At 41.0% G+C, this 25,758-nt stretch overlaps 1 protein-coding gene across 11 annotated transcripts in view; it reads right to left on the reverse strand.

The window, feature by feature from the left end:
• Nucleotides 1-4,277: 4,277 nt before the first annotated feature.
• Nucleotides 4,278-25,758, reverse strand: part of jmjd1cb (jumonji domain containing 1Cb) — a 192,062-nt gene continuing 170,581 nt past the window's right edge. For 6 of the 11 annotated variants that reach the window (XM_040134589.1, XM_040134593.1, XM_040134583.1 and 3 more), the window contains 20 exons: nucleotides 25,374-25,571; nucleotides 23,360-23,532; nucleotides 22,083-22,245; nucleotides 19,038-21,567; nucleotides 17,704-17,905; nucleotides 16,177-16,391; nucleotides 15,939-16,091; nucleotides 15,434-15,523; nucleotides 14,902-15,026; nucleotides 13,646-13,880; nucleotides 13,239-13,459; nucleotides 12,609-12,962; nucleotides 12,326-12,494; nucleotides 10,908-10,998; nucleotides 10,572-10,702; nucleotides 10,220-10,342; nucleotides 8,698-8,837; nucleotides 8,413-8,589; nucleotides 7,618-7,794; nucleotides 4,278-6,150 (listed from right to left, as the gene is read on the reverse strand). In XM_040134589.1, the coding sequence (XP_039990523.1) occupies nucleotides 6,058-6,150; nucleotides 7,618-7,794; nucleotides 8,413-8,589; nucleotides 8,698-8,837; nucleotides 10,220-10,342; nucleotides 10,572-10,702; nucleotides 10,908-10,998; nucleotides 12,326-12,494; nucleotides 12,609-12,962; nucleotides 13,239-13,459; nucleotides 13,646-13,880; nucleotides 14,902-15,026; nucleotides 15,434-15,523; nucleotides 15,939-16,091; nucleotides 16,177-16,391; nucleotides 17,704-17,905; nucleotides 19,038-21,567; nucleotides 22,083-22,245; nucleotides 23,360-23,532; nucleotides 25,374-25,571 (5,760 nt within the window). In that variant the 3' untranslated portion in view covers nucleotides 4,278-6,057. The other 5 variants (XM_040134587.1, XM_040134584.1, XM_040134585.1 and 2 more) reach the window with 5 other exon arrangements.

The raw sequence follows: 25,758 nt of genomic DNA on the forward strand, positions 1-25,758 counted from the left end.
ACTGATTTACTCTACATAAAGCTTTGGAAGATTCGTCTAAGAGACTGGAATTGAAAAACATTGTAGCTTATTCATAAGAAAAACAACAATTTTATTGCTGTTAAATTTATGGGTTATTACTTAAAAGTAAAAAACTAAAAGCTTCCGCTCAGTTTTTCAGTCACTAAGGTACACCAAGCTAAAGTAAAGCAGTACAACAACCCTGCAATAAATCTTCACTAAAGTTCTAGTGTTCAGTTTTTACTGCAACAAACTGAGAAAGCAGTTGATTCAACTTTATGGTCATTTTGGAGGCTGTACTTGGTGCTGTTATATTCATTCAACACTAAATATGAAATCTTTGTAAAGGAAGGACTAGTCTGCATTAGTTTTATACTTGGTGTACTTTATGAACAGAGTGCATTTGGAATGCAAGAGGAATGCAAGATTATGCTTACATATGTGGGGACATCCTATTCTGATTTACCAGTATATGTTTTATACAGTATGCACTTCACACCAGTCCTCATATTACTATTCTACCTTGCCACTTGTTTACACACTACCATGTCATTGGCAGCCTCTGGTGCAATTCCTTTTGACATCATGAAAAAACAATTAACTTCAAAAAGTTTTTTTTATAAACAACTAGTCAAATATCAACATCAAATGTAATGCACGATATCATCACACCTGTGTCTGAGGCTGATGCCAGGTCTGCAGTGAGCTTGTACATGACAGGGGCAACAAAACTGTTTTGAAACCCATGGTGCTATAGTGAGCAGTTGGAAATAGAAGGGCCACCAAATGATTGCACAGTGCTTTCCCAGCACAGCATGGGCATGATATACAGCTCAGTGCAACAGGGACTTTTTCAGCAAGAAGTGTCATCTGTTGAAAGACACATGATCAGTGTGGTTGCTGTATACTGTTTATACGTGTGTTTTTAATTTATTTATCTACCAAGATATAGGGAAAATGTAATCAGAATCAGCATTATTGACAAGTATGTTTGTGCATAAAAGGAATCTGACTCCAGTTTCCAGTGGCCCCACCCCCACAATGAATTCTCAATGAATTTACACACAGTACATGGTACCAATAACATTGTCTTAGGAGATATACATAGACGTCAGCAAAAACAAGGACAACAAAGACCAGTTACAGTTATCATCATTTCCTGATAAGAGGCTCCTGGGGTTGCTAGCTGTGAAGCTATCCTGTGTTTCCCCTGGTAGCAGGTCAGTTACATCAAGTTGGTCACCCCAGCTGATGCCTGATGCCGTTTCAACCTAGCTAGATGACGAAGTGGCGGCTGGTTGCACAGGGTCTGGCTGAAACAGGCTAGCTTGGCATGATAGCCTGAAATGGAGGCTTTCAAGGGTGAAATGCGTGTAGTATTCACACAAGCCCGGGGAAGCTAGTCCTGCCTGGGCATGTTTCAGCCCGAGATGGGTGGCACTGCAAGGGTGTCCTTAGCCAATAGGGTGTGAACAGAAATGCTGGGAGGCTGAGTAGTCATAGCGACAGGTAACTGTGCTGCGTTGGGTAACCAATGATGATTTACTGGGTTAATATATTTTCTGAAAAGCCGTGGTTTCAGCTTGGAATGGCTAGCGCAGCTGTCAGTGTAGTTGTAGCTATTAGCTTGTTCGTGGCAGTTAGTGGTTAGTGGTGCAAATCAGTCATACTGATAGCAATCATCTATAATGGTGACTGGCTTGTTACACTTATTGAGACGACTGTTTGCCTATGGTGAGCTTGGCTTTCGCCAGCTTTGATGCTAGTGTGGTTGATAAATAACAGGCATGGCGGTGTTCGGTTTTTTAGATGTAGATGTAGCAGAGTGTAGTAAATTGCGATTTACAATAATTTTGTTTTATAGTGAGTTTTGAAAGTAGATGTAAGTTTTTTTAAATAGTATGTAAATATGTACAATGGAGCTCAAATACACAGAGGTTTGGTGGTGGCTGATTTTGAGAGAGAAAACAATTTTTGAAATTTGACAGATCTGTCAAAGCAATGAAAAGTAATCTACAGTTTAGTCCACAGTGGTCCTTCTATGAGACACAATTGGATATTATTATCCTGTGTTGTAGTGTAGCAGTATAGATTCCTAAACAAACTCTGGGAGATTCAAATGACCTAAACCCATTGTGAAATGTAGTGAACCTGGGACTTTTTGGGCCTCTTTTCCCATGGGTAGTCATGTCTTGGTGATGACATTCAGCCTCATTTAAAGAAGATGTATGAAAATATTTCAGGTGTAACCCAGGCTGGGCAGAGTTTGAGTCCCTTCTCTCTGATTTGTGACACTTCATCAATGTTATCAATAAATGCACATAGTCAGTGTTACTTGATATAAACTGAAGTAAGTAGTTACATAAAAAAAATTAAAATTTGCAACACAACGACATAGTACACACCAAGACAACTCAATAACACAACATACAAGAGTTCGTACAGAGTCAGAGGTGCTGGCTGAAGCTACAGTTTGGATTTGTTTTTGCTTTTATGCATTGTAAGTAATATACAGGAGTACAAGAACAGTATAATGAAACCTGAAGTCTAAGAAATCTTTAGTCTTAACACTTTAATTTCACAGTATTGCAGCCTTTCAATTCAATTCAATTAAGTTTTATTCAGTTAGCACCAAATCATAACAGGGGTTATTTCAGGACACTTTCATATAGAGCAGGTCTAAACTGGACTCTTGATAGTTATATAGTTACATAGTTTTATAGCCTTGACACAACTGATTTAGGCATGATTTCCAAATACACTTCGGGTGTTTTCTATTAAATTTGATTTTTAATTTGATTTAACGTATGATCTGTGTTAACCTTTGTAATGATAAAACTACAGGATGATTTACTAAAGATAACAAAGACACACTGTAAGTCATTTTGAGTTTGTTCAGCTTAAAAACTAAAGTACCCCTGCTGCCTTAAAAATGTGAGTCAACTGAACTCAGGTTAAGTAGTTAGTTCAATGTCATTTTATGAGTTTTGAAACTGTTAAACTAACAGAGTTAAGTTAATTGAAGATGATAAAACAAGTTCGACAGACTTATGATAATAAGTGGACTCTTAAGGTTAAGTCGCATGGACAGTCATTACAGACAGATTTACTTTCCTTTTATATTTTCTCAGTTTAAAGAGTCAGTTCTTCATCTGACACGAAGAACTTCCAGCTATAGCTGCTGAAGCCACTTTGTACCAGAGTCAGTACAAAGACATGTGACTTTGTTAATTCTCCTTGTGGGGGTGGGGCCTGAATTCACTACTAACCTTCGTTGTGGTTGGCATTATTTTCATTATTATGAAAAGAAACAACCATGACTTACGTTAACATGTTAAAGATACACAGCAATTTTCATTATGTTTGTTCAAACTACGACAGAGGAGAGTCTGTAGAGTTTTAACTCAAACAATGCCTGCTGGGAAGTTTGTTAATATGCTAGTTTTTTTTCTTTAAGAACGTCATTTAATGAGTTGAGTGAACTCTCAGGAGTCCATTCATCCAACTCATCATTTTAAGTGAAAAATACCTCAAGTCAGAACAACTCGTGTTTATAGGTTCAAAAATTTGAAAATGAAAGCTAGACATTCTAAGTCGAACTAACTTGAAATGAACAAACCTTACACACTTACATTAAGTTCATGCGAAAAGATTAATGACAGACATCCAGCTGGCTTCTGTGATAATTCCCCCTTTATTTTCCCACTGCTGAGGCCTCAAATTAGCTTTGGATAAACTTTAGAATTCAGTTTTGCAGAGAAGATGGAATGTGGCTTTTGTTTACCACAATTTCTGGCAAAAACTCTCATCGCCAACATCCAACTGCAGACCTACTGTACAGCATTAGCATTAGCATACATGCTTCATCTCATTTCAGACTTCAGTCGCCTTTGGAGGAAGTGTCACACAGCAACTTGTCCTCAGACCTCCTCAGACCCTCTAAAGTCAGAGACCAGAAATGAACCAGTTACCAGGGCTATAGTTTTTGAATACTGAGGAAAAAGACTGGTGTTGTCGTCCAAATTTGGACAAAAGGATTGAACTGGCTGTTACTCATGGGCATCAGTCACTAAATGATCACATAAATGCATCACCTGGCGAGCTCCATTTTGATTTTTAAATATTTTATTTGATCTTGTTTTGTTCTTCTCCCTTCGTCTGCCATATGTTAAGTTAAGAAAAGTGTCATATTACAGAGCTTGGAGGCGTAACACTGTCACTGGAAACACAACTAACATGGAATAACAGCACCATCCAGTGGTGAAAATCATACAATGCAAGTTTTGGCTTTGCTTACAGATGTCAGATATGCTAATTTGCTAATTGTTAGTAATTTTTCAGTCTACTTCTGTCATGTAATATACAAAATGAAACAAAGAATTTGCAAACTCATGGTAACACCCATTTATTAACTCATCAAATTCCTTGAATTTCTAACGACTTCCTCTCCATATTACAAGAGAGTGGGAATGCTACCTGAGCCTCAGCATCAAAAACACGACACCAAACTTTTGATAAATCCATTTTAATGGAATATGTAAAACCCTTTTGAACTTCAATGTACAAAGCATGTAACACTTGCACTTTAAAATTTGAAATTGAAGCAAGCCATGTTTTAAAAAAATACCTCAGTGAAAGTATATATTTACACATTACAGTTAAGTTTTTCATTATTTTATCATTTAACTTCAAAGGTTCACCATAGTAAATCTTAACAAAACAAAAAACAAGACAATTATTTTCTTAAATAAATTACATCTTTTTTTTGTAAATGTCTCCATTTTACAGAGAATGCTTTTCATAAAATGCTGTGTTTATAAGCCATTTTGTTTTTTCTTTACATAGTACAACTTTACACAGTCTTTACAATAGTTTGGCAGTTCATTTTCAAAGAAATGTATTTATGGCATGAGGACTGTAGAGCTTCAACATTTCCCAAAGTTACAGGCATTAGCTGGTGTGTGTGTATGTGTGTGTGTGTGTGTGCGTGTGTGTGTGGGTGTGCATGTCCTCCATCACAGTAGAGCCGTATTACAACTGAAAACCATTTAGCAAAAGAAAAAAAGGAACTATACAAATCACATTTACATGAACGCTTTTTTGTGTCAATAACACCGCATTATCACAGAGCTATAAAATAAATACATCTTCACAGATGAAATAAAACAATGTTCGCATGAAAAAGAATTGAGGACAAAACAGCAACAGACAGACAGACAGAACTAGAAAAAAAGAGGACAAGAACAGACAAATTACAGAAGGAACAACAAATGAAGGAGCAGCAGAGACTGCTGACTGAAACATCTGAGATTTCGGTTTTGCATTTTTCCCCCTCAAATCCTTTCTTTCTTGATTTTTTTAAAACATCAGAGACGACAGTTTTGATCCTGATGCTGGTTGCTGCTGGTGATGCTGTCGTGATCAGCAAAATCTTCCGTCCAAGACATTATGTGGGCTGCTGCTACAGACAGGGATTAAACCTCCTGGCCTTTATAATCCACAGCAGATTACAGTGATAGAGCAGCAGGGGGCTCAGTGTGTCTCTCAGTGCTACAGCCATCAAACCTGTGCACTGCTGCTTACAGGACAGTATGAGTCTCCATGGAAACTGGATCGTAGCAGGATGCACCATCAATCACACTAAACAGCTGTGTTCTGTTTCAGTGGAGGTTTGTAATGCTGTACCACTCCAGCATAGCGGCTTCAATAAGGCTCCCTCTCTTTCCCACAATTCCTCTGTCCTCCCTGTGTTCGCAGTCTATAAAACACTGAGAAGTGGTAGTTGAGGTTTTATCCCTGTCAGTCCAGTGGCCCTCTGGTCTTGTGTTTGTCTACTCTTGGCACTGAAGGTTTTGGGTGATGATGGAGGTGGGCATGCCTCTCACTGGCCATCTGGATGTGTGATGCAGGTGGAGCTCACTCCCGGGTCACATGACCAGCTCTCACCCAACCCCCTCCTGCGGTCGTGTGACATGTAAAGGGAAGGGTGCGGTGAGGGGAAGGGGCTTTTGGGAGTTGTGTCCCTCTCTGGAAGGTGATGACGAGGCCAAGGGGGTGTCATGACTTCTCTTCCTCATCGTCTTCCTCAGAGCTGCTCCTCTTCAAGGAGCTCACTGCCTCCTTCACACAGTGGTACAGGATGTTCTTGACCTGAGGAGGAAGAGGAGGGGAGAGTTTCAACAGCTGCACTGATTCCAATACAGTTTCATTACCAGTGTCATTTTTGGTTGGTGTGCATTCCTCTGGAACAGGCTTGTATAACAATTGAAAACTAAAAACTATAACTAACTCTACATTATCTGAAATGACTATTAGCCAATCAAGTGTTGTACATCAGTACTGAACTTAACTTAAAGGATAAGATCACAGTTTTTCAAGCATGTCTTAAAACAATAATCAGGTGCCCGTGTGAACACTGATACAGGTTGCACTGATACAGGTTGCTTGCTGTAATCATTCCTCCTGTTCATACTGTCTGTAAACAGATCCCTTCATAATGCACTTTCAGTCTAAGGGATGTTCTCCTCCTCCTTTGTGGAGCAAAATTTATCTGAAGCTAATATGAGGCTTCAGCAGCTACAGTTACACAGATCAACTAGGTTTCTCCCGAACTAGCAATGCTTTTGGTATAAAATTCCGCCTTCGTTTATTATTTATTATTTTGTAATTTTAAGGCTGCATACAGGCTTAAGGCAGATACTGACTAGTATCCTGTAATATGGCACACTATATAACTTTTTTATTTCTCCCTAGGGAATAGTTTAACTTTTGCACAACACAGTAGCTCGAAAAGGAGCTCTTACTCTTCAATTCTGACAGACTGACGTTAAAACCTGACATTTAAGCACATACATCCTACATTTATCTGTGGGAATAAGAAGTACACACACACACACACACACACACACACACACACACACACACACACACACACACACACACACACACACACACACACACACACACACAGAACGGCATAGAACTGGAAAAACACACTGTGTCACAATTTTAAACAGTGTTTAGAGATCAGATAAATACCCCTTTAATAATAAAAGTGATTACAATTTTATACATTTTTATCGCTGCTGGCCTGATTCTAGGCAGGATGCAAACCGATTGACACTCACACTGCTAATTAGATTCCCTGTTTACACTCTAACCTGCAGAGTAGCCTGTGGATAAACAACATTAGAACAGGAGCTGCACATACTGTAGATTAGATCAATATATAGTATCTTAGTAGCTCTGCAAAGTCAACATTTTTATCTTATAGAGTTAAGCTAAAATAGATTCCTTTTTTTGTAGGCTATGGTAACTCAGATAATCACTCTTTACATCCATGGTGAGCAGAGAAGCATCTCAGAAAGTTTCCTATATGTTGTGGAATCCAGGCCACGAAGAACTGAGGCTGTTTGAGAGCAAAGGGGGGGCTCTACCCAGTATTAGTGTGGTGTCCCTAATAAAGTGCTCAGTGAGTGTAAACTGCTGCACTGCGAAGTTATCACTAATAATGTTAATGTGTGGAATCTTAGCAAGATCCTAACTGGTCAAATAAGGCAGAAAAAGGTGTTAATAATGTAATGTTGATTGACAGGAGACTGAGCTACGATCTATCACCTGTAGTTTATCCTCGTAGTTGACCTCCTCTTTACTGGGCCGGAGCTCCTGGGTCAGATGGAAGGAGTTTGCTACATGTTCAGGAGACACAAAGTCATTGATGACCTGAACGCAGCTGTGGAGGTTCTGGACCTGACAGATAGAAAGGAGACGGGGTGTGGCGACACGATGAAGGGTCTGACTCAGAAAATAACAATAAAGAATCAAAGGGATCAGGTCATATGACAATTGACCTAAACAGACTGATAATCAAACAACAGCAAACAGTTGTAACAAAATAATTTGTCAATTCACATCTTGTAGTTTCCAGAAAAGGTATGAAAACATAAATGACAGCAATAACTCAAAATAAACTACAGTGTGTGTGTGTGTTCATGGTAATGAAGGAACGTATCACTCAGTGCAACAGTGTGGATCACTGATGTGTTCGCAATAGTTTCTGGACAACAATGCAGCTCTATAGCACAGGGGAATAAGATAAAGTATATCAGGCTTTGGATACACACAGTTCTTGTAAGGGGACATTTGCTGTTGGTGTGGCTCTGCACATGGGAATTGTTGACAGTAAAATAAATATAGGATATCTCCAGACTTATTTAAATTACACGTGGAGGACATGAACATAGTGTGCACTTGTTGCAGGGTCTCAAATGGAGAGCTGTCTGTAGCACTCATGTTAATATAAAACAAAAATACAGAGACCCAGTGTATGCCACATTTTAATAAGAGGCTGAATATTCATTACCAGTGAGGTGATCTGGAAATTTCTGTGTGTGCATGTGGGTTACTTCATACCTGGTGCATAGCTCCAGCTGGTATAAGAACTGAGTCTCCCAGGAATTGGACTACAGTCCAGCCCTCAACTCCATGCTCATCCAGCAGCCGCTGACGCTGCTTCCTGCTCAGATACAGGCCCTGCTCTCTAATTGGGTCCTGATCCTGCGCCGGGTCCAATCCCTGCTCCTTACAGAGCTGAGGTGGTGGGGGGTTGGGTTTACGTCAATACTTGTGCCAAAGATCATTATTTTTTTTTTATTTAAAGCTGCAGCAGTTACTGAATATGCTTATCTGAGTGCTGACCTTGTGCAGGAACTCTCGGACTTTCTCCATGTCCCTGTTGAGGTAGATGTGCCAGAGCGCCCCTGGAGTCTCACTGGAGTCCTTGAGCCTCCTCCGAACCCCCTCATCTAGATCCTCCTCCTCCAGACGCTTCAACACTCCTACATACACATACAGACACACACTCGTGTTTCTACGGCTGCATTTAATTATTATTTTCATTTTTCAATAATGGATTAATTGTTTTTTCCAACCTATTAAATAAACCTTCTTTATTTAGTGTCTTAGTCAGTCAAAAATAAATTAATCCAACACCCCTTACTAGTTTTGCTCTTTACAACTGTAAAGAACAGTCAAAAATCTTGAATTATTTGGTTTATAAAAAGAAAGCAAACCTTCACCTAGAACTAACAATATTTAGTCTTTTTGCTCAATAAATTACTTAACTGTTTGTACATTATTCATGCAAAAGATAATAACAGTTGCTATTTAAGCAATGTAGCTAGTACTTAATTGTGTTTTTGTGTTTCAGTTATGTGCCAAGTTCTCATTTATCTTCCATTCTGGACTACTGTGCTTGTGGCTCTTAAAGCATCCATTTCCAGTATTTCATGTATAATTTTTTTCTATCTCCCAGATTCAAATGTGTTGTCTATTAAACTGACAAGAATAAAACAAATGCATACAAAATATTCAAGTCAGAAAAAGTGTAACTTTTTTTCAAGGAAAGCAAGAGCTAAGTGTTAGTGTGTGTCTGAGAGACAGGGAGGAGGAAGGAGAACAACAGTGAGACTTTATGTAACACAAAAAAAAGTCACTCAGCCTTAAATATTGAGGTACAGGGGCATGAAAAAGTTTGGGCAGTTAAGTGAGTCAATAGTTAAGTGAGTAAAAGATTACCTGATTTTCAAAAGGCCTAAAGTTAAATATGACGCATTTATTTAATAGTTTATCTGCTTAGAGGAGCTTATGGCTGCTGATTGTTGGGAAAAGGTTTGAGGAGTCAGACTATTTATAAAGCTTTTGAAATTAGCATCACTCGACCTTTCCTAACGATGATTGTGAACAAGCCGCAGCCCTAACCAGCTAATTAAGGTCTGAGACCTTGGTAAAAGTTATCTGAGAGCTCAGATCTCTCCCAAACTTTTGCATGCCACTGTACACACTAACTTGACTTCTGAATTGACCAATTAGGTTGTAGAAGGCAGCTGTCACTCTTTCATAACTGAAAATGTGTGTTTACTTCACAAGATTCAGCAGTCCCACGGTGTAGTGACCACAGTATTTAGCTGCAGTGGAAACGCAGCCTATACATGTTCCTATCAGAACTAGATAGGACCTCACTGCCTCTCGCTACTCCAATTTAGTTTAAGAGAGCGATGAGCTCTGACGCTTTTCTCCCAGCCCAGTCTCCTCCCTTTATCCCTTCCATTTCTTGACTGTTTTGTATTTATCCTTTCCAACCTGTACACAGTCTTCGAAAATACTTTTCTGCCACTCCATCCAGTCTTTAAGTTGATTATTTAACTGACTTCAGTCTTACCAGTTTTGGACAGGACTCCATTGCCTTTGGCTACTCCAACATAGACCAGAACAGACACAACATCAGACACTTCCACATGCAGGTTGGCAGTCCCAAAGTCCTGATCCTGAGATGCAGCTACACCTAGAGACAGACAACAGATTCCTAATAAAAAAGGGCAGATGGGGATTCAATGTGCACGGAACATTTTAAATGTAAACTATTCAGATTCATTAAGCAATGAAGCTGTCAAATCTTTTATAACATCAGTCATTTTCCTATTAACAGATCATTCACATACAAACAATTAATGTGAAATGATGGACATTGCCAAGTAATGCTAAATCAATGCTGCTGTTAATTTCCCTCTTACCGTAGGCACAGCAGAGTCTTGGCCCCAGATCGGGCCTGACGAAGAAAGATGGCAGGTGGGAGGCCAGGTTGAGGTTGCCCTCTGGATCAGAGTACTCCGGCAGGGGCAGGTTCTTCATCAAGTCATCATATCTGCCAAAAACGTCTCATTTAGAGGGGCCTGACAATCATTCTCGCATTGTTTGTATTCTTCTTTGGACATTTACCCATGGAATACATTTGGACTGTCATTTGCATTTTTGAATGTAAAGTTTGAGATTCAACAGGACATGGTCTGGCTAGCTGAGTGAACAAGAGGTAGTAATTGTATATTTTTGTGTTGAGCGTGTATGTTTACCTGGAGGGCATGAGTGCCATGAACTCCTCTCCAGACGGCCAGTCTTTCAATCTGTAGACCATGGGTTCTCCATTCTTGGACTTGGGCCGCTCTGAACAGGAATGAAAACTTTCTTCAGACTGAATCAATAATTGTCCATCAGTGACAGTGCTGTTTCAGTGGTTAGTCGTAAGCAGCAGAAAAGTAAGACCAATTAGAGAATATAGCCACAAGCGGCATCAATCGGGGTCCAAGCAGCTTGAGAAAATGGTTTCTGACACACCTCCTAACAAGTTGAGGCAATGATATCATGTGCAAAACTGGAGAGTTTTTGTCTATTTCAACTCAAAATGCGGTCAAACAGTCAAAATGTTGGTGGTTTGATTCTGAAAAAAAAATCCCACATCATGCTACTGGGGTTGGGTATATTGTCAAACACTTTGGGGAATTCTGATCAAACATTTGGTGAAAAAAATGTATGTAATAGTGCATACAGTACTAATTACAGCCGGACACCAAATGTCACTGTGGACTCATCGCTAGACATATTTGACCACCGTTTGAAACGTGATTATCTAGTATCCAAATAATGTGTCTCAATTTTGGTAGCATTCTAATGAAAACATATGGATGTTAGATGTTAACTGATTCTGCATATTCTGAAAAATACAGAGTGATGGACTTCTGAATTGACCACAGGTTGGAGTGAGACAAATCAGCTCTGTAGGACAAACAGGTGATTTTTCTGAAATTTTTCAAGTTTGGAATGTGAAATATCTAGAAATTTAGATTTGTTGTAACAAGCCAAGCCCACTTTAATCAATCATTACCAAATTTTATGCATCAACTGAGTCATGTGTCTCACTCTTACGGTTGATATCTCAGTGCGTTCATGAGTAATTGCAAATTTTTCAAAATGACCTGTTCAGATAAAAATCTATTGTCTTGTAAAATCAAAACACAACAACATATCAAAATTCCATTCATACCAAATTTCATGAGAATTGGATGCACGGCCTTTTACTGCTTTGTTTTGCATTCACTTTAGATGTTTTGAAAATGGCAGGAAAATTTGGCATTTCAGAGTAGAATAATAATGGAGCAAAGATGCAGACCATTTAAAAGACTGAAATGACAAAAGAATTTTGACTCTAGGCCAAACCGTTTGAGATAATTGGGAAAATGTAAACTTGACTATTACAGCGCCACCTTGAGGTCAATGAGTGTCATTTTTGGTGCCTGATTTGTGGGTGGAATGTGAAAACCACCTGCTGATATTGGTGAATTTTGCTCTTACAGTTTTTGTTGCTTGAACACTTTTAGTGGAGAAAAATAATAAGAAAAAGACGACAACAAAGAAAGAAAGAAACATAATACTGAGAACAAAACAATAGGGCTCCAGCAGCAAGCAATGCTGCTTGGACCCTCAATCAACTCACTGGTGATGTCCTCAAATCCATCCCAGAACTCCTTGATCCCAGAGTTGGAAACCACCTGGTCTTTACAGTTAAGGAGGTCTCCTTGATGATCTGCAAACTCCTGGTTGAAGGAGTCAGCTTTCCACAGACTGGCATTCAGTCGCTTATGGATCCCTGACACCAGCACAGGCTGCACCAACACATTCATATGGCTGTTATTATCTGTGTTGTATCTAATAATAACAATGAGTACAGTACTGTTACTATGACTACTGCTGCTACTATTAAAAGGACTGATGTGTACCTGTCCTTGTTTCCAGCAGTCTCTGAACAGCTTCCAGTTGTTCTGGTTGCGGTGATCTTTGAGCCACAGTAACCGTCTGTCATTTAACCAGCAGTGGGAAATGTCTGGATACTGACTGGTTGATTCCTCTGGCACAACTGCAGTAACAGGTACTGACCTCTTCCTGTCTGGTTTTGTATCCTCAGTAACAGCAGGGGAGGGGGTGTTGTTGTTGTTGCCACCCACGGTGACAGGCTCTTGCTTGATTGACAGCTTGGTGGTGACGTTTTGGCGGCTGGCGGGGATTTTATTCTCAACTACCGAAGCAATGATATCATCAAGGATATTGGGCATGGTCCGCCCACCCTTTCCAGTCTTTAGAATGAGTGGAAGAATGAGGAAAAACAATATTTCAATATTTTAAACTAGATTTCTTTCTCAGTTTGAAAAACAGAAGCTCTACTCTACAAATGCATGTAGATTTTGTTTCTGCCTTTGTAGGATGAACATTCTATATTTATATATTAAACATATTTGATTTACAGTGTACTCATCGTCGGGTAATAAAGCTGATGGAACAGAGACTAATCAATGCATTTCCAAAGCAATACATCTAATCCTTGATTACATCATAAATGCCTCTGTGTGTACCTGTGAAGCAGTAGAGTAGACTGGTGCAAAGGCGATTCCTGCGTCAGTAGAACCTAGCTTCAGTTTCCCTGCTGTGGTGGTGAGCAGATCTCTGAGTGTAGAGCCCTGTTCCGTACTGTTAGTTACCAGTGAGTTGGTTTTACACTGCTGCAGGACCTCCAGGCTTTCTCTCTCCTTGTCTTCCTTTGCTGAATTACCCAGCAACACTGATTCCTTGTTTTCTGTTAGAGAGAGAGGAAGAGGGAGGCAGGGGGAAACAGGGGAAGAGATTACTGATGACCATCATATTTTCTTGAGGTGTAATATACTAATGGGGTTCATGAGGGAACATGGTCACTTGGAAGAAATCATTATAGAACCACTGAATGAAGGATTAAAAGCATACTAATTCTTAACCTTTCTCTTACCTTTCTTTTCCTCCCTGGATTTCTGTTCTGCCAGGTCGGCCAGGAAGTGCAGAGGTGACTGGGACTCTGGTGGGGTGACAGGAGCACTTGCTGCGTCGCTGCTTGGACTGCTTCCTCCAACACCTCCTCCATTAGTCTCTGCCTTGGTTCCTCCTGGATCAGAGTTCTGCTGAGAGCCCGGCTCAGCTTTTACCAGAGACAGCTTGTTACTGTGGTTCAGGACATTCTGCAGAACCTGGCAGACAGAGTTGAAAATCAAAGGTTAAATAGTATCGACTAGTTGATTTTATCATATAAATTGTCAGTGGCTTCTTTGTTTAAGAAAGTCAGAGAGAGAAGTGAAAAGTCGGAGTCACTCTAAACAGTGTTTAATTCAAACTTTTTCTACGTCGGAAAAGATTTACAGTAAGTGCTAATCCTTCAGATCCTGTATTTGGTAAATCTACTTGTCCCATCAACATGTACAACGGCTCCTGGATTTATTCAATATATCAATCCAATTTACAGTAAGTGGCTCTATCATGTTGACTATCATTTTTTGTATGTATATTTATTAAATAAAATGGAAATCGTGAAATGCATAACTTCGTTTGCACGTCTGTTTGTGTTATAGCTGTTTATGGACAGTTTACATTTGACCCCTCCGCTCGAGAATGAAGACAGGCACATTAGAGTATGAATCATTATCACAAGTCCTGTCAGGGAGACTCATTAGATTATTTGCAATTCAATTCTAAGTAGCTGTTGTGTGCACCAGCAACCACCAGGTAGCATCTGTAAGGCCTCAGCAAGCCAGGTGGAGCTCATGGGAACATTTCTGGGATTCCAGCATTCTTACAATTATTCCATGATGACAGAGGCACTTCTCATGAACTTTAAGAGCACAAAAACAAATATTACTTGGTTGCAGAGGTCACATAGTATACAATGTTTCCTTTAACAAGGCAAAACTAAACTTATTTATTAAAAGTTATTTCTGGAGTTATCACTCTTTCATTTGATTTGTGCTGTCACAGTTTTGCCCTGTTGGTTGAATAACAGACTTAAATTGAGTCCCTCTGGTATTCATTGTATTTGGGACCTAATGTCATTTCAATAACTCATCTAATGAGAATAATGTCTGTTGTGGCCTTTGGAATTCAACACGTTAGGTATCAAAAAGCACTAGATATTAGGTAGTAAAATAATAATAAATAATTGTGACTTTATTGTGACAAACAGTGTCCTAGCCTTGTAAGTAGATTAGTTAATAGTACCTGTGAGACTCCATTCGTGGCTGGTAGTTTGGTGAGGAGGTTTTGTTTGTTGGCGCAGGGACAGTGGGATTTGATGTTGTGTTTGTCTCTGAGTGAGTGCATGGAAGTCACCAACTCTGTCAGCACTGAAATATCAAAAAGATGCAGCAGAATTTTAACATTTTAGAAAAAAAGTAAGAGAAAAAAAAATCTGGACCTTTTATTATAATGGAACATGATCCAGTCAGCTTGGGCTGGGAAAGGTATTGCACAACTGCAGTAACATGACGCCTACCACTAGGTTGAGCTCATTAACCAAAACAGACAACAAAAAAATGAAAACGATTTTTTTTAAAATTTAGACTTATTAAAGTAAATTGAAGTAATAATTTACTTCAGCCCAAAAATATCAGTATTAATCTTTAATTTACATCAGCCACACACTAATCTACTGTATGTGTCAAAGAAATGGCATGACAAAGCAGCTAAGAGAGGACAGTGGAATGCAGACATGGTGTACACAGGAAGATGAAAGGACAGCAGCATGTAGTACCTGTGCCAGGTATGATCTGTGTTGGCATCAGGTGTTTGTGATCGTGGGGTTGACCTTTGACACACTTCAGCCAGCCGTATAGTTCTTTATCTAATCGAAGGAAGAGAGACACACGTCAGTTGCCGTGATAATACACACGTGCACAATACACAAGAGTGAAGGCACTTGGGTTAGAATAGAAGCTTGCATACACACGTAGTATATTTACATGCACACAAGAAACTAGGTTACTTGGATAAAGGTTATGCAGGAAATTGTACTTGTTACATGCAGTGTAATAAGCCAAAAACTGAAAGTACAGAAAGTACACTCTAAAGAAGTAAGTACAACTGGGCATCTTATACACACTGTATGACCTTTGAGGCTACCATTAATGTAGGGTCTAATCCAGGCGGGGCAGGTGCCGGTCAGTTCACTGGCTTTCTGTGATATGAGTCGGGCAAGAATTTCTGTATAACCAGCCCATCTGGAGGCTCGTAACTGTCCAGACAAAAACAATACTGACCTTTGGAGCTCCTTCTCTCCTTGGCCTTGTAGCAGTCCAGGCAGACAACAAAGCCACATTTCTGACAGACCCAGTGGATATTGAAGAGCGTCGCCTCGCAGGCGTCACACATCTCCCTCACCCCCCTCACTGCTCGCTTCCACGCCAGCTTGGCTGATAAACACAGAAAATAGGTTCAATTTAAAAACACAGTAAGGGTTAGCTAATCAAAATGTCAGCAATTTTTAAGAAAACTTGCCATCCTTCTTGACCCAGGTAGCTGCAGTGTTCTCAGTCAAAACCATCTGACAGAACTTGTCTCCTATGAAGCTGAGGATGTATTTGGCTGTGGTTTGGTCCAGTTGGCTCTCCTCCATTGCACCAGGGGCCCACAGGGCCAGGGCCTCATCATCAAACTGGTCTGGAGTAGAGAAGCCATCCATCCGGATGACCCCATTTTTACTATAGGAAAGCCTGGATTGGAGGAAACAGGAATGATGATGACATTAGAGAAATATGATAACAACCTTCACAACCACTGGGGACACACAGGTAATTAACATATTATGCATGCTGTTTAAATTGCAGTTGGACTTGGAAAGACCTAACATTGCTGCTAAATTAGAAAAGCTTTGATAAAAGCTTTGGCAGATGGTCTCAGTCTCTGCTAAAAGAGCCAGTGGTTACACATACAGTACCACTCTGAAGTTGAACGATACAGATCACTGTGCCGTATCTGACAAAAGTAGAAAAATACAGAACGTGTAGGGAGATACGAGGGACAGGACAGCAGCAGATATATTTAAAGCTTTCCCTTTTTATTTCAAAATCCTGCAGCCACTCTAAATCACACAGAGCACAAAAGACAGTCCCATCAAAACCTTACTCCTTCTGCTCACTGATAACATTCAAAGGATGCAGGGGAGATGGCACTCCACACTTGCCCTACAGAACCTATACTGAACTGATAAATGCACATATATACTAATTAGGATACTTAATTCACATTCAGGAAATATATAACAACAATATAAAGTAGGGCATATTCAATTCTTTATTGGCACAGATCAACAGAATGACTCAGTTTATGAATGAGAGGATGTTTTTCTCAATGAGCATTCGCTCTGTAAAACCACCACTGTGCTTGGTGTCGTTAAATAACCCAACATCTCAGGTTTTTTTTTTTCGAAATCCCAGTCTACTGGGTCAGACAGGAAGGAGGTGAGACAAGGTGAGAGAGAAAAATAAGAAGTGGAGACGCAGAGAAGGGGAGATTGCAGTAACAGCAGTTCTGCAGTGAGTCAGAGAGGAAAAGATTATAGAGCAGAAAATCCTCTTTGGTAGATTTACCTTGTTAGACCCCAGACTGCAGCTGCTGCTTATGCAACTCAAGTGCATATGTGTGTGTTCACAGTAAGTGTGTGTTTGAGAGAGAGAGAGAGAGAGAAACAGACCAAGGCAGGGCATACTGTACAAGCCACATGATTAATAATCTATGTGGTGTAGCAAGAGCCAAAAAAAGACTTCCCTTCCCCTCCCCTGTCCTCTCTCTCCACTTGTCTTTTTGTGGTATGACAATGCATCACGGAGGGATTTTATGTCCTTGAGGGGTAAGAAGGGGCCAAACATTCACAGACACATGTCTGAGGGATCTTAAACAATAATGCCTGTTGGGTGGATGGATGCAACTGCAAGTGCAGTCAGGAAACCAGAGGAAATTAAGACAAATGGGAAAGGAAATAACATAAAGGAAAGGAAACAAATGTAAAGTAGGTCAGAGCTTTACCGTCTGAAATAGTAGAAGCGACAGAAGACAGGAGAATGTGCTTGCTCCTCTCCCTTCTTGCTGCGGAACACCCTGCACTCCCGACACTTCTGCAGGTTGGGTCCAATTTCTGAACATGAGTCATCCTGCAAGAAAGACTCCCCTGTCTGCTTCAGCTTCTTCACCTTTCTCCAGTCCTTCAGCACAGAGCGGGGGATCCCATCTGAGAAGAGTGCACAATTACTAAGTCATTAACGGTACTAGGGCTCTGCGATACGACGATATATATTGTGTGACAATAGAAAAACTTCTATCCTTTCATATTATTCTCTATCATTTATTCCATTGTGTCTCAAATCAAACTCTTTGTTTTATATGAAGTATTTATTCATTGAATTTACTGAAAATTTGATATATCGTGATATGTATTGTATATGAAAATATTTCTGGATATGAAATGACCTATATCGGGATATGAAATTTTGGGTCATATCGCACAGCCCTAAACAGTACCTACGTTTTATTATGAGATAGTTAGAGTAATGGGCAACACAGTTAGTAAAATACACCAAAGTAAAGAAGATGAGCCTTTTTTACACTTGGAAAATGAAACATTGCTGGGTTTGAACACTCAAAAAGTTTTGCATTCACATGCCCATATATATAACAATTCCATGTCGATTCTTTTTACACAGGACATGGTCATTCTGGAAAGTTTTTTCTCGTCAACAGTGTGGCAGCATGAAAGATGGAGAGAGAAGATGAAGTATACACGAGTGCTCTATTTTCATAGTTTTATGTGTTTAAAATCCAGGAACACTGAGTTGTAGAAATCTTCTCTCTACAAATATTTAAAAGTACGCCAGCTAATGGGGGTAAGAGGTTACACACGTCTTGTCATGCAGTTGTTGAAGCCTGGTGATATTGTACGTTCTTCTAAGCCTGAAATATCTGATTTCCCTGTGCTATAGATCTCCATTGTTGTCCACAAACTATTAAGAACACATAAGTGATCCACACTGTTGCACTGAGTGACATGTTTCTTCATTACCCTGAACACACACACAGTTTATTTTGACTCAGTCCCATACACATCGTCATGTTACCCCAAATTAAAAAAATTAAAAAAAATCATTTTATGATGTATTCTCATTAGGAATCAATGGGCTGAGAGCCACAGGCAGGGTAGGGAAGTGAGAAAGTGTTGAGAGACAGGCTAACACACTGTTGGCTAGAGTTGGTTGGATATCACCAAACTTATCCTTTAACTTCCACTAACAATTTCAAACTCACTGCCTGGGAAACTATTTACAAAAGAATGTCAGTGCTAGAGTAAATATCTACAAAGGACTTACTGCTGCTGGCCAGTTTGAGTTTGGTCTTCTCTCGGGCTGATCTGAAGATGCTGTTGGGCTTCACGTCATCTTCCTCCTTTTCATTGTCTCCTTTCTTTTTGGCCATGTCATTCTGTTTCTTCTTGTAAGTTGGTTTAGGCTGACGTTTGGCTCGGCCCTCCATCTTGCTCTCACTGGCGTCAGAGTCATCACCTCCACTCTCTGAACCAGACTCATAAAGCCGTTTGTTCCCTCGCCTTGATGAAGGAGCTGCTTTCCTTTCCTCCCCACCTCCTCCTCCTGCTGTTCCGCCCATCTTCTCCTCTGACTGTCTCTCTTTCTCACCTTTGATTCCACTGTCCTTGCTCATTTCCACCTCACTGGAGGTGGAGGCGCTGAGATTAACTGTACAGGGTTTGATCATTTCTGACATGGCTGTTGTGTTAGTTGTGTTAGTTGTGCTAGTTGTGCTAGTTGTGCTGGTGCTGGGCAGTTTCTCTGGTTTAGTACTGGTGGAACTTGTAGCAGTTGTATTCCTGTCCTCCTCTGAGTGTCGGGTTAACCAAGCTTTCTTCAGCTTGTGGTAGTTAATGGGCTGCCCACTACTTATTGAGACTGATCCTAAGGACTGGCCGTTAGGCAGGGGACTGGACTTGCCTGGTGTTGTGCTCCCACTTGCTGAGCTGCTGCTACTGCTGTCAACCGATGATGAGGCTTGGCTAGAGAAGGGTGGAGGTGGGGAGCTGTGAATGGGAGCTTTGTCCACTGAATCCACAGACAGGAAGGAGTTTCCAGTTGTGATGGATTTAGGAGCAGTGGAGAAGTTGCTTCTGGACTGAGCTGCAGCCAAGGCAGCTTTGTGCTTCTTGAGATGGACAAAGGAGGAGGAGAAAGGCTGACTGGTGCCAGAAATGGAGCCAGGTGTTGGGGTGAGGCTTGGACTGGGTTGGGGTGTCCCTACTGGACTAGGGGGAGGCAAAGACCCCCCTGGAGATGTGTTACATGAGCCAAAGCCCTCCTGGTGCTCTGCTGGTCCTGAGTGACCAAGCACCCAGCCACCAATGCCAGTTTTATGGGCTGCAATCTCACCCCGAGCTGAAACTGAGTAACCCAGTTCACGGGTGGCTGTCCCACATTTACTCTGTATGCCAAAAGTTGATGAGGCTGAAACAACATTCCTGCACATAAAGTTTGCGGTATTGGCTCCTTTAGTTCCCTGCATTCCACACATTAAAGTCTTTTTATACTGGACACACATGTCATCCATGTTCGAGTTGGGTTGGATAACCCTGCCAGCTCCATGTTCTCTAACACTCTCCCCTAACCTAGGACATTCCCCTTGAAGCTTGGATGGGTAGAACCTCCCTTGGGGGAGATCCCGATGGATCATAGCACCAGATTTGTTAGCACCAACAGGACTTTCGTACTTAGTGGATACTGATGGACGTACAATGACTGATGCCATTGCGGCTTGGGGCTTGCCCCTCGACACTCCTTTCTCTCCAGCATACACCCCTCCTCTTTCCTGAACTATCTCTCCACCTTTCCACCCATCTGTTGATGAAGTCATAATCTCCCCACTGATGGCAGAGGTCACAGAGGTGATGGCGGCAACGTTTCCATTACCTTTGACGTCCCTGAGTTCCGGTAGCAGCGTGGGAGGTTTCTGCTGTTCTGCTGATGTTTTGCTACCAGTTACTGCTAAGCTAACTGGCTGAATAGGTGTGAGGGTTGGTGGAGACAGTCGTCCACCATAACCTGCTCTCTCCCTTTCTTTCTCCCTTTCCTTCTCTCGCTCCCTCTCTCGCTCTGCAGCCTCTTTTCGTTCCAGCGCGTGCTGTGTGGGGGGATGGAAGACAGGTGCTCGGTGGAGAGATGGCATTGCCCTGAGCTGGTGTTGCTGCTGCTGTTGGTGGTGATGGTGGTGATGATGATGGTTGGGAGTTGAAGAAGAAGAGGAGGAAGGAGAAATGGCAGGGCTGCGGCGTTCTATCCTGTCTATACCTGTGTGGTGTTGATGATGCTGCTGGACTGGTGTTACCTGCTGGCTGAGCTGCTCAGTGATTTTCCCTGCTAAACCCTCTCCTCCCTCTGGCTGGTGCTTAATGAGAGGAGGGGGCTTGGAGAGGGAGGGTTTGGAGTTGTGGCTGCCCAGGGATAGAGCTCCCTGGCTTGGCACAGTGGCCCCTATACTGGTTACAACCCCTGGAGCTCCAACGGATGGTTTCTCATAATAAGAGCTGAGCTCCTTTGAGGAGTACAGTCTTGGAGGCTCATTCACTACACTGTTGGACAGTGTGGTGAAGTAGTTGCTCTTTTCTGATTGGATTACGTGGGGGTGGGTGTGGCCAGCCTTGGGGCTGGGGGAAGTGAGAGCTGATATACGGACAGGGAAGGCAGACTCTCTGCTTCTCTCTCTGTCCCTGTCTATCCCGGGGTCACTGGAGCGCTGGATCTTAGCAGTGAAGGGAGCGACTTCAATGCTCTCTTTCAGGATTTGTCGATTCTCCTCTTTGTATTTACTGACTCGGTCTGCTGCCTCAATTGCATCCTGCAAAAGAAAATGCAAACACTGTTTAGGAGTGATTTTCTAATTTTCAAACAAAAAGATTGCAGCACTCCTGCTACATTTAGAGGTAATTTGGTTTACGTGTAAACAAATGTATGGAGATGATAATTTAACATTGGATATCAAGAAATTAGTGTTGTCCATCTTGAATCGGAAGGGAGGGCTCACTGTCAACCAGTAGAGGCAGGTCTTAAAAGTCTGATGAGCAATTATCAAAAGAGAGAAGTATGAAGAGCGATCCTGTGTTAATGTAATAACTATAATATTAATAAAAGCAACCACCAGTACCTTTGGTGCATGTACTATAGGCAACTGTACATTTTTTAACGGTAGTTCATGCGGGTTCGTTATTATTATCCATTTTATCCTCACTAATTTTTTTGAATGGCTTTGTAAAATAATAAATAATTTGTACAATTGTTGTGATTTATCTATTAATTTAAGGTAGTAGGACTACATTTAAATTTACACACCTACCATATCAAAGTGCAGTGTACCTGTGTATTTGCCAGGCGAGCCTTGTTGAGGGGGTCTAGGTAGAGGCGGTGTAAGTGGACGTCTTTTCCTGTGGGGGTGCGGCTCCTATCCGTCTGCTCCTGTTTCAGCTGGGCAAACGTCAAAGTCCTGATGGGGTCCACAAAGCCTTTTTTATCCACATCTCTGCATACAGACAAGTCATACATTTAACAGGTCGGTAAGTTTCATTACTTAAGACAAGAGTTGTTTGTTCTAAAAAGTTACTCCACTCTGTTTTGTTCATGCTTTTCTTTGTCTTTCTTGTTATGCTAAATACATTTCTTTATTGACGTATAAAAAAGGCTGAAAATTCACTTCACTACATCCCGTAAAATCAAATTCTGATTCTCAAAAATTCAAAAAGTGCAGAATTTTTTTGGACCAAATAGAACCCTGCAGGACAGCTGAGAATCATTTTCACAGTTAAAACACAACTGTCAATTTAAGCAGCACACTACATTTAATCTAAATAAGATTTAGGCCAGCTGCAGAATACGGTGGTATTAGTGCCTGTTCAGCAGTTTTAATGAACATGGAATAACTAGGCCAATGAATGAGATGAGTGATGTGTGATGTGTGATGTTTCCTCAGTGTTGCTGTGTGTTTGTGTATGGGGGTATTCAGTGGTGTCTAAATAATGGCCGGTGGTTGAATGAGGAGAGCAAAGGCTGCTGAATGAACAGCATTCTGTCTGAATCGCTTTAATATTGGATTAGTGCCACATCACTTCATCTGACTGACCTGGCATTGCTTGTCTGCCGCTCTGGGCTAACTTAGCTCTCTTGCTGCTCTCTGAACATATATCACTTTACAGTGGAAAGGGCAAGCTGGTCAAATGTCCAAAGCAAATATTCTGTGCCCTGTCTTTTTCCTGTGGCATTTCTTTCAGTTCAGCTCTCAAGTGCTTAATTTAACTAAAGACAAAAGGAATGCCTTGTGCTCCAACTGACTCCACAATCTTTCTGAGACTACCCGCACACTGGGGAGCTTCGCTGACTAGCTTCTCGTCAAGTTGGGCTGAACACAATCTAATGTCATGAATGTTTGAAAAAAAAGCTGTACACATGTTGAACAGTCCCTTTCTATACTTTACTTATATACTTTAATTTACTTATTTTCCACCTATTCCCTGTCTAGAATACACTTAGGAAATTGGTCCATTAATTGTGTTTGGTTGAAGAGTGATGGTACATTCTTAGTTTAAGCCAATCGATCATCTTGGAAAAGAAGTTTGCATTTTATTCATCTTTCTACTCACTCTTTATGAACATCCACATTGGCCTTTGACAGTGGAGGGCTTGCGTGTGTGTTGATCTTGACAGGAGGGCGGTGGGCGTCTGCGCTTGCTGGCCGGACAGGAACGTGGCTCAGTAAACCCAGACCATCACCAGTGCTACCAGCAGCCTGGTGCAACCATGGACTGGCTGTGTTCTGCAAACACAACACACACAGATACAACATCATTAAAATAATAAACCTGAAAGTGAAATCTACAGACACAGAAAATGTGGTCATGCATGTCATAGTGCATAAGAACATACGCAACTAAATGCAAACACACAGTAAAGCTAATATATGTCACCATAAATGACACCTACATGTTCATTTAACAACACTGTCTTAGGCTAAGGACACTCAGTTCTAATTGGCTGGATGGCGTGGATTATTTTCAGATGAACAAACAAGCACATCCTCATCAGTGATCTAACACAGAGACACTCACAGCTGTGCGGCCTAGTTTCAGCTGTTACTGCGTTTCTCCTTGTTGGAGTAATAAAGTGAAGGTTTGAAGTTTCCATTTGAAAATGGAACAATATTTTGATTAATCGCAAATGAAAAATGGAAGAATAGGGCTAATCCACTTTAACCTGTACACGTACGAAAAATAATACTCCATGGAGGCCTAGAACCCCCCAACCTGTTATTTTCTGATAAACAAACAGCTATTAGTTGGCCGTAATACATAAAAAATACAGAGTGCTTGTACAGGTGACTCTAAAATGGTAAATGGACTGTACTTCTATTTAGCACTTTTCTAGTTTTATCAACCCATCAAAGTCTCTACACTACTCCCACATTCACCCATTCACACACACATTCATACAGCACTTTCTATACACACACACACACACACACACACACAGGGGGCAATTTTGGGGTTCAGTATCTTTCCCAATACTACTTCCACATGCGGACTGGAGGAGATGGGGGATGGAACCATCGACTTTCTGGTTGTTGGACAACCTGCTCTACCTCCTGAGCCACAGACGCCCATCCACTCTACATCCCATCCAATAAAAAGGACAGTTGTAATGAGTGTACAGCCCAGTTTAAATGGGTGAATTTAAACCAGTCTGTCTTTGAACTGACAAGCATTGACATACAGTGTATTGATGTTATGTAAGGACAAATCCTGGATTTCCATCCATAGACAGTGAACAGAACAGATCAATCCCTTGGACACTGTGTATTTTAATGAAATAGAGAACATTTTAAGATTTACGTGTTGAAGCTCTAGATTAATTTAAAAGTCAATTTTATTGAATACTTCTAACAAAAATAATTTTGTTTTTTTGAATTAACTGAATCTGCCCACAGATTCATTTAATTCTGTATCAATGTACCAATTTCAGAAAGTGTCACTTAACTGTCATCAGCAAATGTTCTGATTCCCAGCTAAGAAAGACAGCTTCTGCTTGTGTTGGTATATGGTGACTGACCACAAAGAAGCTCTGTGTGATAACTCGGCAAAATAGCTGTTCCCTGGTCAGAAGGGCAGAATGTGGGACTGTAGGAACTGTCTTCATCACTTGCAGTGCGGCAGCATGCTATCCATCACAGCATATTTAGAATAGACACTTAGAATTGGATTAACTTTTTTTAAGTTACCTTTTACTAAGTTAGCACATCAGTACAGTAGTATAAAATGTAATGACATACAGCTTCATGTAAAAAAGAACACTGAAAGGGCATTATATTAATTATTTTAACAATGGACTAACAAAGTCCAAGACTTTAACAAAGCCCAGCTCTATCTGAATTGGTCTCAGGGGTTCTTTTTCTCATTCCTCCTATACTTTTTCTTGCTGCCTGCCAAATTTCTCGTCTCCAACGCATCCCTCCCTCTATCCATCCTCCACTGTCCTCCTTGTTCCAAGACACAGACCGCTAACTATCAAATAAAGAGACACAATCACATGTCCATTCCCAATTCCTCCTAAATACTCACAAACACATGCACAAAAACACATTCATAATATCAATATGCCTACCCTCCTGAGAGAGGCTTCAGAGTTCACGGTGACCGGATTTTCAGGGTGGACCCACTTAGCCGTGGGGGGCAGGTTGAGTCCTGGGGGGTAGGAGGTTGGTGTTCCATTGGGGTATTGCCACAGGATGGGGTACAGGCCCAGCCCTGCTGCCCCGCTGTGAGCCTGGGTTAGTAGAGGGGGTGGAGGGGGGCCCTGACCCTGAAAAGAAAAACATTTTTTAGTTTATCTTTTTGAGAGGATGGCGTAAATAATATTCAGCTTGGATAAATCAGGAGTGGAGGCACCATTACTCTCCTGCCTTCTCCATCTGTCCTCCCCACACCTCACCCCCCAGAGCTGGTTTTTAAATAACAATCCTTCCTAGTGCAGCTTTAAATGGTGTTAA

Source organism: Xiphias gladius, chromosome 9, assembly GCF_016859285.1.
Source record: "Xiphias gladius isolate SHS-SW01 ecotype Sanya breed wild chromosome 9, ASM1685928v1, whole genome shotgun sequence".
Lineage (NCBI taxonomy): Eukaryota > Metazoa > Chordata > Actinopteri > Istiophoriformes > Xiphiidae > Xiphias > Xiphias gladius.